We start from the raw sequence: 13,088 nt of genomic DNA, 5'->3' as shown, positions 1-13,088 counted from the left end.
CAACATATATCTTCCATACATCTGATTGTTCAGATATGGGATTTCACTGTACAACTTTTTTATTTGAACAGCTAAAATCGATAAATTTCGTAAGATATTTTATAAATAATAATACAAAGTCTACTGAGAAAATCATCAAAATCTATGCTGTATAAGCTTTATCTCCTATAGCACTGATTGTTCAGATACCAGTTTTTGCCATATATCTCCTTTATGTAGGAAACTAAACCCAATAAANTCTGATTGTTTAGATGCGATTTTTTATATAAGTATGTAACTCCTCTATCGATGTATGCAGATGTATTCAAAAGCAGTAATCTGTCAAAGTAAAATTTGCAGATGTTCATGAAAGGTATGAAGCCTTCGGCATAGCCGAAGACAGCGCTGCTCTTACTTGTTTTTCATACAAAATATTTCTGCGCATTTTCATATGGCCACTTATTACTACTTTTTTATTCATCGATTTTCTTCATTACCAACTTAATTTTTTTGTAATATTCTTTAGAATAGCCTTGAATGTACTAAACGTGCGCTCGACCTGAGTTGAAACAAGTGACGCCCAATTTAAATATGGAACGTTTGAAACTTTTATATTATCATGAAGGGCTTTTTCCTCGCTATAATCACTCTTTAAAGGTACAATAGGCAAAAAAAAAGGCGAATATCTTAAAAGAGGGAAAAAAGGCAACATCAAATGTGTATATAAGAAGTCAGGGAAAGCTTAATCGTGGACATTCTTAATCGAATATAGGTAGAGTATATTCGATTAAGAATATCCACGATTTAGCTTTCCCTGTAGTGATGTGCTAAATTATCGGTACCCAATACTTAAAAAAGATTTCGGTACACAATACTTCCTTTTCGGTTCCCGATACTGATTCTTTACATTAAACCTTCGCCATTATATGCGTTTCAAGTTCAGAAAAAACTTTCATTACTAATTTATATGATATCGGCTAAAACACTAGAACTTATCGCAACAGAGAAATATTATTTTACCAGTTTTAACCTTAGTCGATCTAACGTTCAAGAAAATGCTTTGACGGATGAAGAAGCCTTTCAGGGGGCGATTCTATAAGCAGTTAGGGACAAGTTTCGGATCGATATCGCACTTTTTGACGTAAAAATATTTAATATCAATCGTCAACAAAACCGATACCGATTCTAAAATTGTCGCTAGCTGTTTACAGAATTTGCCCCCAAGCCTACAAAAATGATATTGTCCGAGTTTCTCTGCATTATGGCCTCGAACCGAAATATATACATCTTTCATTTGAATCAGTGTTAAAAGCTCTATTGGCTCCTACATTCGGGTTTTGATAGGTGAGTCTCCCCTGAACCGTTTTTTCCATATTTTTAGCCTATATGCGCTTTTATTCGAAACCTAAATGTTTCGGTACCGAGTATCGAGAGTATTGAATACTTTTTAAATTGGTACCGAATATCGATCAATACAAAAGTATTGAGTTAGCACATCACTATTTCCCTGATTCCATATATGATAATATGAAAGTTTTAAGCGTTCCATATTTAAATTGGGCTCCACTTGTATCAACTTACGTCGAGCGCACATTTAGTACATTCAAGGCTTTTCTTCGCGAAAATCGAATGAAAATACTGACAGAAAACTTTAAACTGCATCTTGTGGTTCAATGTTACTACAACTATTGAGATTAAAGTTTTATGAGTTAAAAACTCGAAAAGAGATAATAGCCAAAGATTCAAAGTACAATTTTTTCATATTAAGAAACTGGTTCATAGTTTTTCGTTATTTTATTTTGCCTTTATTATAGGTTTTTAGGTCCTAAATATCCGTTCCCTGGTTATAACACTGTTGAAGCGAATGAATGAGCGATATGTACATACATGCACATATAGTAGGGATGTTGAATTTTCAGCTTTTTCCGATCACGGCAATTTCGGTATGTCGTTATCACAATCCCGGGATTCCGGGGACTTAGATATTGATTACTTTTCAACAACTTAAATCAAAAAAATTGCTTCTATATTGTTTGACAAGCTCTCCTACCATAAAATAAATAATAAATAAATGGGTTTGAAACCATGGCACAACAATCACAGGTATTGTCTTCCCAGGAAGCGCATATTCCGATCTGCCTTATTTGAAAAACATCATTGTTGCCCACAATAAAAAGTTTACTGCTAGGGAAAAGGGATATTTCCTTACCCCATATATCATATATGTACACGTATTTGTTTTTAACAAACCTACTTGCCGTGGACTTATTTAATTTGCAAAAGCCAAAAAAAAACATTTCTTAGTAAATACTTTCAAGATTTGTATGGCTCACTTCATTTCAAATGTTTTTTCATTTGTTTTGAAAAATTATAAAAATGAAATAGAGCGAAAACAAAAAGCAAAGCCAAATAAAAGTAAAATATTCAACATTTAACTGGGTCAAAATTCAAATAAGGGAGCACGAATTTCGATGTGAAGCAAAACTCTCTGGGAAGACAATACCTGTGATTATTGTACCATGGTTTGAAACCTAGTTTTTTATTTAAAGTGGCGTTTTTATTTTTTCTCTCTGACGTCAGGATTTATTTTAAAGGACTTTGTAATTTCAAAGATATGATTAATTGCAAAATTATTTAAAAAATTCAGTGCAAACAATTTTAAAAAAACATTTTCAATACCTTCCAGCCCTCCGGCATAAAAAACTTGAATCTGCTTGAATTCTACAGGATTTACTCTTTAATTTGATACCCACACTTCTTCTCTAGGCACATTTCTCTGAATTTTTTAAATTACTGTGAATTACTGACGTCAGAGTGAAAAACTAAAAACGCAATTTTGCTGTATTTGGCCCATGATTTCGCGAATATATTGATATTTGTGTTTAAAATTTACTATCGCGCGTTGTTATACATATATATAACGAGCTAGACATTTATAAAAAAATATTAATTATTAAGTAAAAAAAAAGAAATATAGCTAATAATGGTCATGAAAAGGAGTTTCTATTATTGCCATCAGTGTAAATTACAAATCCTGAAAATCCCGGGATTGTTGCCAAGAATCCCGAGTTTTTGGGGCCGGGAACCCGGGATTAACATTCCTAGTCAATACCTTTCCAACGATTCCTTACATATTGAGTTGCGGCTACTTTACAGTAACTTAAATGCGCTAACAATATGCTAGTTTGCTCTTTTTAAGGTGTGCAACCATTTTTTAATTTTTACTGCAGTTTCCTGGATCCTGCACGATGTTGTAGTAGGCACAACTTCCCCCTGTCCGTCAACGATCCATATGTCTTCTAGGTGATCGTCGACAAATGACGTGATAACTATGACTTTACACTGAGAAAAAAGTAACTTAAATATATTTCTCTCAAATCCAAGTTTTCTAGCAGATAGTTTTCAGAAAGAAACAGAATGGAAAATTTGGGGGTTCATGTTTTTAGTTTTGTATGTATATATATTTTTTTGTTGTTATTCAACTGATGTGAATTTCGTTTCGGTTCTGTTTTTCTATGCGAAATGTTGCGGCAAATATCACCCGATGGCATCGCTGCGTCTGTCAAAATCCGCTCAGCTAGTTGCCTCTGTTTATACTTTAACACTACATCAAATGAATGCGCCTTGTACGTATATATGTATACCGGTGGTACAATTTAAAGATGGTAAAAACAGTGTGCACCAGAAACGGGTGACTCGAGAGCAATGCATTTTTAAACATGATCACATTTAAACTTAATTTTAATTTCATATTGGTAGTATTGTATACCTACATAGAAGGTAAACTTCATAGGTTACCTGGTCCTGGGTAGCGATGCCCATGTATGCATTTACATTTGGTTGGTTAGGCGGGATTTCTGTAATTCAACGATCTGTATAGCAGTCAACAGACCTACTAACCGTTAGGTTTACGAAAATTACATTTTTTAAATTAATTTCAAAAATATATTTTTTTATAGAATTCTGAGGTACTGAGAGAGCTAAATTATTGGCAATATCTTGATTTATCCAAAGTGTATTAAAAAAGTGGAATAAATATCTGACGTGCGCTTATTTGAAAATTAAAATGTAAACAATTCATATATTTTTTAAATTAACCCTCATTTGGCTGTGTAACAGCATTTCTCTCCTTCTCTGTACTTGCACTGTACTGTTAAATAACGTCGATCTACAAAATGTTGACAATGTATACTTTCCAAAACGCATCCGAAAAGCTATGGAAACGCATCAAACAACAAGTTGATGCTTCGTTTGTTTTTAGTTGCGTTTGGTGTCATAAAAATGGAAAATTACATAAGTTTATTCATTGCTATATTGCAGGGGTGGGCATGGCCGAGGCCGAATAGAGGCACATGTAAATTATAAATGCTACAAAGAGCAAAAAAAAACGACAAAAGCAAGAATTTTATTTTTAAATAAAATTATAATTGGACATTAAAAACATTCACTTTATTGTTATTTTAATGTACGTAAGATAGATATTAAAGAAAATTGAAAAGATCCTTTGCCCAAATTTTCACAATCTGGTTTTACGTCAATTAAAGCCATTCGTTAAAGTTCTGTTGAATGTTATTCAATAGGTACGTTCGTTTAAAATCTCAAGTAAAAAATGTCCAAAAGCAAAATTCCGGCGAAATGTCATCTGTTCTCCCACAAGAGAAAAATATCAATAATAGTACGCGAACAGAAAATTTGCAGAAACTTGAAAGATAGACGAACAGGTCATGGAAATTTTGTTTACATTCAAAATAATGCAATTGAAAACGAAAGAAAACAAATTTTGAAGTCTTATCCTGACACAGTTCACTGACTAAGCGAATAATGACTTACTTTTTACAAGTTTAATTATTCGCATTTTACTATTTTAGCTTCCAAACCATCAAAGTCAATTTAGGGATTTGCGTAAATTCGAACCAGCTGTTTTTGATCAGCTGTTTTCTTGTTGGCGAATTGCCGGTTAAAATTTTTCCAGCAGAAACTAACAGCTTTCCCTCAAAATGAAATGTCCGTGTGCTCTCTCAATTTCCTCTACTTTGCAAGATTTTTGAATACGCGAACACAAAAAGTTGATGGTTTTTATAACTTTCTATAATTATCAGGTACGCGAATGCAACTAATTGTGAACGGTATTTTAACTTTACGAAATTTACGCTACGCGCACACTGCAGCCGGCATCGGCCGAATTGTGCTCAGCCGATATCGGCTATATGCGGGCGATATGAATAAACACTTGTGATTATATGAGCGGTCCCACACATAAACAGATAACCGACGTCCGTCAGTGACGATAAATTTAAACATGTTTGTTTTTCTCGTCCGATGTCAGGTGAAAAGTACCAAATTACACTGCGAAAAATTAACTTATTGGGTGCAAAAAAAAAGCTACATGTTTAGAGTATGTCAATTACAATTTATCAAAATATTTCACTGCTTACAAAATTGACATGAAAACTAGATTTTTGCGTACGAATACGGTCGGCAAATAATCTGGTTAAGTGTGCGCATCAGTTCGGACGGTCAAATTGTTCGGCCGAAATCGGTCAGCCTATCGGATGCAATGTGCGCCTAGCGTTATACGTTGTACCAAAAATTAAAAAAAATATATACGGCACGCAGCTGTTTTCAATAAAGGATATTTTAAATCTGATACTTCTTGCCGGAATTCATGCAATGGTAAAGCTTTATGTTGCATTTCCAGTGCCTTATCTTTTTTTAATTAAAAAAACTCTTTCTTCGCTTTTATTAAGAAGGAGTATTTCGGGTATTGTAAATTCATCCTCAATTATATTACATAAAAAGGGTTTATGAAGTATGCAAACGTACATTTAAGTAATTAAAAATCGGCAAATATTTTTTCAAAATATGCTTTTAATCATGTGCAATATTTTTTCTAGCCATGGAAAATGATGAAATATTCTTCTTTTGAGATCATGAATAAAAAGATGTAGCTTAGTTTCAAAACATAAAATATTTTGACGTAGAATACGTCTTACCTTACGATATGGAGGCTATGCTGAAATGTTGTAGTTGTAATTTTTAGAGCTTCACGAAAACGTTTATTGCACGAGAACTAATGACGCGATTTCAAAGAAAAGTGTAGCATTTCAAAGATAAGAATCCAAACCTATCGACAGATATATTTCTGTAAGTAACCGATTCGGTGTCTGTCCTAGACACAACGGTAAATATTGCCCTATTTTGGGGTAAATTCTGAGCCTTTAAAGTGCTCCAGCAGCTTATGATTTGCATATATAACTTTCATTTTCGGGATATGGATTCTTTGGAGCAATAGAAATATTATCGTGTACAGATTTTATATAAATTCAACAAATATTGAGCATTTTAAGGCAAAAAATTGTTGAAAAAATTTGCACATTTTTTTATTACCAAAATGCTCGAAAACCGTTCGAATGATTTTGTTTTTGTTTTCTTTAGTCAAAAATTCAAGAGCTTTCCTTTTATTTGGTATATGGGAAGTATTGGTTGATATCTTAGTATGTTTGTTTTATTCCAATATATGGGCATAAATGATTTTCCATACAAAATCACTTCGTCCTCGTTTTGCAAACACGTGCATGCGTTGAAAGTGAAGGAAGGAGACAAAAAGTATGTATGTGTGCGTAAGTACATTATTCGGCTTTTGATAAACAGATGGTGCAATATTTACAACCTAATCGCAGCGTATGTACATAAGTAAATACATACATACGTACATATGTTGATTGCAGTTAATGTGGATTTTTTAGTAATCTATACATATTATATATGTACATACATATATTTATGAACACATCTATGCATAATACGCGAAAACTTTTCGAAGTGAAACAACACTTGCAAAAAGACCAATCCAAGAATAAAAGTAAAGATGAGTGCGTACATAGATAAAGAAAAGGCTAAAGGCAAAGGTAAAAATAAAAACAAAAACAAAGTTGCGTAAAGATAAACGCAAAAATGAAGACCAAGGCAAATTTAACCACTTTACTTATATAAGGGCAAAGGTGAAGGGGAATATGTATATGAAGAATATGATAAACATAAAAATAAAAACAAAGATAAATATAAAGAAAAAGATGAGGATGAGGATACCGATAAAAGTATAGATGAAGATAGAGGAAGAAAGATTAAAATAAAGGTAGGATTAGGGAAAAGGATGAAGATAGAGGCACAGAGACTTAATCTGGGAGCTATTTCGGTATTTTAGAGATTTTCGGGATCCTCGGGACTTATCGATATAATAATCGATATTTTGTCGGTTTTGTGATCGATATTTTTGTCGATTTTGTTATCGAAATTTTTATCGATATTGTTATTGATTTTTCTATCGATAGTTTCGGAATTGATCCATATAATAATCGATATTTTTATCGATTTTATTATCGATATTTTTATGGATTTTGTCGAAATGTTTATCGATTTTATTATCGATTTTTTTGACGACACTTCTATCGATCTTGCTATCGATTTTGTTATCGATATTTTTATAGGTTTTGTTGTCGATATTTTAATCGATTTCGTTATCGATATTTTTATCGGTTTGTTACCGATATTTGTATCGATTTTGCTATCTACATGTAGTTATCGATCTTGTTATCGATTTTGTTATTGACTTTGTAATCGATTTTGTTGATTGATTTTGAATTGATTTTTGGTAGGTTTTGTAATCGATTTAGTTATCGATATTTTTGTCGATTTTGTTACCGATATTTTTATCGATTTTGTTATAGATTTTGCTATCGATATTATTATCGATTTTTATATCGATATTTTCATCGCTCTTTTAATCGATGTTTTTATCGAATTTGCTATGGATATTATTATCGCTTTTGTTATCGATATTTTTTTCTTAGTGTGTGTTTTAGTGTTTGACTTGGATATGCTCTTAACCATACCACGTATTCTACGTTTAAATTTAGTGGAGACCAAGACGAAGGCGCTGGACTGTTCCTTTTTTATTCTCTCCTTGTAGAGGCAAATTCAAGTGTTGCAAATGTTTCATCATATCGGTAAAGAACATTAAGTCAGAAAGCCAATTTTCATTCTCCAAATGCGGGTAATGTTCCGATCTCAATTTGCGTATGTGTATATAAAAAGAATAAAATAAAATAACAACACGATGGAAAAGAATGTACAGCAAAGAAATATGTATTTTAAAAAGTACAAGGAGCCAAAATGTTCTAAGCAAAGAGAAAGTAAAAAAAGAGCCGCACTTTGCTAAGCAAAGAGCCGCATTTGGCTCAAAGAGCCGCGATTGCCGACCGTTGTTATATTGAATATTCAAAATATGCACTCTGCATATACGAACATTTAAAATACCAAATCACCGCAGTAGAACGGCATACAAGCATTGTATTGGTACGTTTTGGAAGTCAGTCATTAGCATTTGATTGTATGGTCATTAACTTTATATTTGCTAATATCAATCGATATTCGGCCGAATATTTGCACTGAGTATCTAACGGCTTTTCATATGAATTTTGAATTAGCCACCCGCAGCACCGATTAAAATACCGCCGTCATTGAGGCGATGGCGATTATAGCGATGTCATAATGATACATTTTATTAGATCTTTCCTCTCAGAAAGAATGCTGCATATTTTGTGCTAGTGGCATGACGCTGCGTTCGGCATGTTAGGTAGAAGACTGCGTTGGGCGATCATCGAATCAGCTTGGCATTTGCATACATGATTTCATAATTTAAAGAAAACACAACAGGTATGATGCGTGCAGATGCGATGGCCGATTCAAAATTACGAAATACATACACGCATTCTTTAAATTGGCTAAGATGTTTTAATGATACGAGTATTTCTGCCTTTTTGTTTCCACTCATCTACAAGGTTTTCCTCTATTCAATATGTATAGATTTTTGTGCTCATTGATAGCAGAATTGGTGTTAAGGTACTCAATTGATGCTTCACAGAAGCCCGAAATGATAGCGGCTTACTATATAATACAAGCGCTTAAATTTAACGGAATCAGAAATCAATTATATTCTAAAGCAAAACAACTTTTAAAACCTTAGCAAGATGCGTGCGTTCTTTGTAAGCAGTTAAAGTGTTAATTTTAAATAAAATTTCATCGCGAGGATTTGTGCCTGATTTATTGTCTTAATTTTTTTGTTTGCAGGTATTGTGTTTGGCTGCCGTTTCCTATGCGGATAAGCTTGGTTATAACTACCGACCAGTTGGGCATTCTAACTCTGGACTCTCCTTCACACCCGGCAGTTCTGACGGCATTGGAAGTCTTGGAGGACTCGGAAGTCTCGGCGGTAATAGTGGACTAGGCAGTAGTGGAAGTGGAGGTCCTAGTGGTTTAGGCAGCAGTGGAAGCCTAGGTGGTCTTAGTGGTCTTAGTGGCTTGGAAGGTGGTCATGGAGGTTCAGGGGACTTAGGCGGAATTGGTGCTCCAGGTGCTTCTGGAAACGTGGGACCATCGTACTCAGCACCTGCCGAATTCAACAAAGAATACTTCACATATACTGCTCCCGAACAGGAATTTGATGATGCTGATGGAGCTCAACAGGTTGCCCACTCTTTAAAGAAGAATCTGCGTGTGGTTTTCATTAAAGGACCTGAAAACCAAGGTCTAGAAAATGCTGCCCTCCAATTGGCCAAGCACGCTGGCGAGGACCAAACAGCTATCTATGTTTTGCAAAAACAGAGCGATATTTCAGATTTGGCTAACAAACTCAATGCGATCCAAAGTCAGAGCAGCCACAGGCCCGAGGTGCACTTCGTCAAATACCGCACTCCTGAAGATGCCGCCAACGCTCAGCAAGCTATCCAATCACAATACGATCAATTGGGTGGAAATTCCCAAGCGCACGATGGAGGTGTCGCCCCTGTGCACAACTTTGCTTCCCAAGCTCCAGTTCGGGCTCCCGAAGTGCACGCTCCCCGCAATGCTTACTTGCCATCTTCCATCATTCGTATTTAGGTTTAGAAACAGTTGTTGATTTATTTGCGAGTTTACTAATTTGATATATAGGACGACTGATTTGTTAAGTTTGACCAATGATTCTTGTTAATGTTGTTAATAAAATACCAAGGTACAGATAAAGAACCTTATTGTTTTAGTCATTCCATATGAAATCGTCTGGAAATAAAAAAAAATCGTCGCCAACCCATTTTCGATTTTGCTGTAACTTTGAGGGACTCTTCTTTAGGGTCCCAAAGATAAGAATTTAAGCAAAATTAAAACTCAAAAAATTCGCAATTTTTAGCTCTAAAATGTTTCCTTTCCACTTCAAGCGGCATTTTTAAGGGAAAAGATGACAGTTTTAATTTAAGCAAAGAAAATCGTAAAAGTCAATACTTCCGAATAATGGAAACGTCTTAAAATGACGTGTTTGTTACTTATTTTTTGTGAATTTTAACCAACTCTGGCGTTTTNCTGCCAGATGTTACTTACGAAGCAAAATTATCATTTGGTTTTATTTGTGCACTATTTATTATTATTTATTATAAAAGTAAAATATAATTTTATTTTCACGCGTTCAGTCAATATAAACAAATTTTAAATATGGCGACCTCCTTGTTTTGACAGTTTACATTTTTTTCTCTTCTCCATCTCCTGCATTCGTGGCTAACTCTACGACATCACCCGCAGGAATGCGCCATATTGTATTCTATCATTCTTGAGCTACTTTGGAGTAGGCAATTCAAAAGTAAAGTTCTCTCCCGGCGTACAAAAACCACACTCTATAAGTCACTCACTATACCCGAGCTGGTGTATGGCGCAGGAACCTAAACAGGGACACCGTACTCTTGGAGTAATGGAGAGAAAGATACAACGCATTGATATTGCTCGCAGGAGATTTTACGCAAACATTGCCTGTAACACAGGCCAACAAAAATGGGAAACAATTTTGTAACCTAAAATGTTAAAGCTGTTTTTGATAGACTTTTTTATGCTGATTACGGATCCGTAAGTAAAAAGTCTCCATCACGTCCAGATTGTGAGAAAAATGTGTTCAAGGTATCAAAAAAACGCGTTTTTTTGCAATATTTGAGAAGCTCTAGCAAAAAAAAAACTAAAGGTAATAGATCCTTACACTACGGCTCAAATTAAAGCTAGAACACTCGACTGCTATCTCTGAAAATACCATTCGTGCTCCTTGACTTGATGGTCACTTATAGTCACTTATATCACAATTTTCTTTCTTTCAATGGCACAATACCCCAGTATTTTGTTATTGTTCAATAAATAACATATGTTAGTGTTTGGCCAAGCTTCTCCTCCGATTTGTGGTGTGCGTTTTGATGTTGTCACACAAAGGGGAGAGACCTACAGTTTTACGCCGGCTGCGAATGGTGATTGTATTTTTATGAGAACCTGTTTTTCATGGCAGAAATATACTCGGTGGTTGCCTGTTGGGGACGACCGCTGTTAAGTTTTTATATATTTTTTTGCGATGATGTTTTGACCACGCCCTGCGGACCACTACACTACAACACACACAACTAAAAGATCAATCGTTTTATGGGCATATCGCCGGGTCGTTACGTACCAGTTGCGATAATATGATGTAACTCAAATTATTTAAAAATAAGGCTGACATTTTTTTGTCGAGACGGCTCAGCAGTGACGGATTGTGAGCNTACATATATAGACGAAATTTTTAAAAATATCTACTTTTTCATAGCTTGAAAAAATATTAAATTTTGTTTTTTTTTTCAATACTACACTCAAACGAAGCAACTGAGAGGATCTTAAGTATAAAATTTATTTTCCTGGCGCAAAGAGAGAAACCGGCTTCTAATTAAAATTTTTGAAAGTGAACTTCAAATTAAAAGTAATTTTAAAATAAAATATATAGAACTCTTTGACTATTTAAACACTGAAAATAGGAATGATCTCATTATTGCTATTCAAAAATGTCATAAATTTAAACTAATTTATTGGCTCCAGTGTATAATGATGTTTACGCTTATGTAAAAATGAATAATACTTTTATTTTTTATGAACTATATTTTATTTATATACCAAGATATTGTTAAAAAGAGGAACTCTGGCGTTTTACAGTATTTTCTGTTACTTAAATTCATAATTTTGCTTTGATTAAAAAAGTACTGAAAAGTACTGATTTTTTTAGCATGAAAAAGTGGCTGACTCCCAAAACGTATCAATGCAATGTTTAGAAACTGTTATACTGCGGTATTCAAACTGTTTGTATATGCAGAGTTGCGACACATTGCAACCATATGCATTGCATATTTTAAATATTCAATATAGCAATGAACAATTTTTCTGAATTTTTCATTTCTAAAACACCAATGCTAACCAATAACAAGCGAAGCATTAACTCTGTTTCTGATGCGCCGATTCGACGTTATGGAACCTTATACTTTGTACGTATGCAAAGCAATTGACGTTTTGGAAGTCAGTCCGTATTACGTACTGATTTCGCGCATAAAAAATCTGGCAACCCTACCTTTTACCCACAAATGTCATCGCCGTCGGGAATGCGCAATCTTGTTAATCTATGTTTAAAAATGTGGCTGAATAAAAGCCCTGTCCCTTTCACATCATATTTTTTATACCCGAGCGCGCTATCCACAAGGGCATTCTAATTTTGTTTGTGTGTGTGTTTAACTTTCAACGTTTTGCTTTTATGTGGCAAGCACAATAAAAATACCGAGTTTGGTACAAATTGGTAGAACAGTTACCGATATACATATACATATGTGATCATAAGNGCCCATTTTCCAAAATTTTACCATAAACGTATTTCTTGGTAAAGAATTGTTGCAAGCATCAATTTGAATAAATTAGCTTTAATATTTACTAATTTATCGAAGATTTCCTATTTCTCTAAATTACCGTTATATTTGCATTTGGTATGCTACACCAAGGCCAATAACTGTGCCAAGTTTGGAAGAAATTGGTGCAGCGGTTACCAAGATATACACATGTAACCATAAGTGGGCGTGGCTACGCCCATTTTCCAAAAATTTATAATATTCTTATTTTTCGTCTAAAAATTATTGTAAATATCAATTTTGAGTGAATAATCTTCATTAGTTACTAAAATATCGCAGTTTTCGTATTTCCGAAAATTACTGTTACATGGGATGTGGGCGTGGTTATTGGTTATTGGTTAGTAT

General features: G+C 34.1%; 1 protein-coding gene across 1 annotated transcript; it reads left to right on the top strand.

Moving 5' to 3' along the window:
- Window positions 1-9,008: 9,008 nt before the first annotated feature.
- On the top strand, window positions 9,009-9,918 carry LOC108362709 (uncharacterized). The gene is made up of 2 exons (XM_017615805.1): window positions 9,009-9,023; window positions 9,109-9,918. The coding sequence occupies exons 1-2, from the start codon at window positions 9,009-9,011 to the stop codon at window positions 9,916-9,918; spliced, it is 825 nt and encodes a 274-aa protein (XP_017471294.1).
- Window positions 9,919-13,088: the final 3,170 nt, after the last annotated feature.

Source organism: Rhagoletis zephyria, unplaced genomic scaffold, assembly GCF_001687245.7.
Source record: "Rhagoletis zephyria isolate East Lansing unplaced genomic scaffold, Rhagoletis_zephyria_1.1 Rzeph_scaffold_00023, whole genome shotgun sequence".
NCBI classification, from domain to species: Eukaryota; Metazoa; Arthropoda; class Insecta; order Diptera; family Tephritidae; genus Rhagoletis; species Rhagoletis zephyria.
Note: the sequence above shows the minus strand (reverse complement) of the source record. Positions and strands in the feature narration are given on the sequence as shown.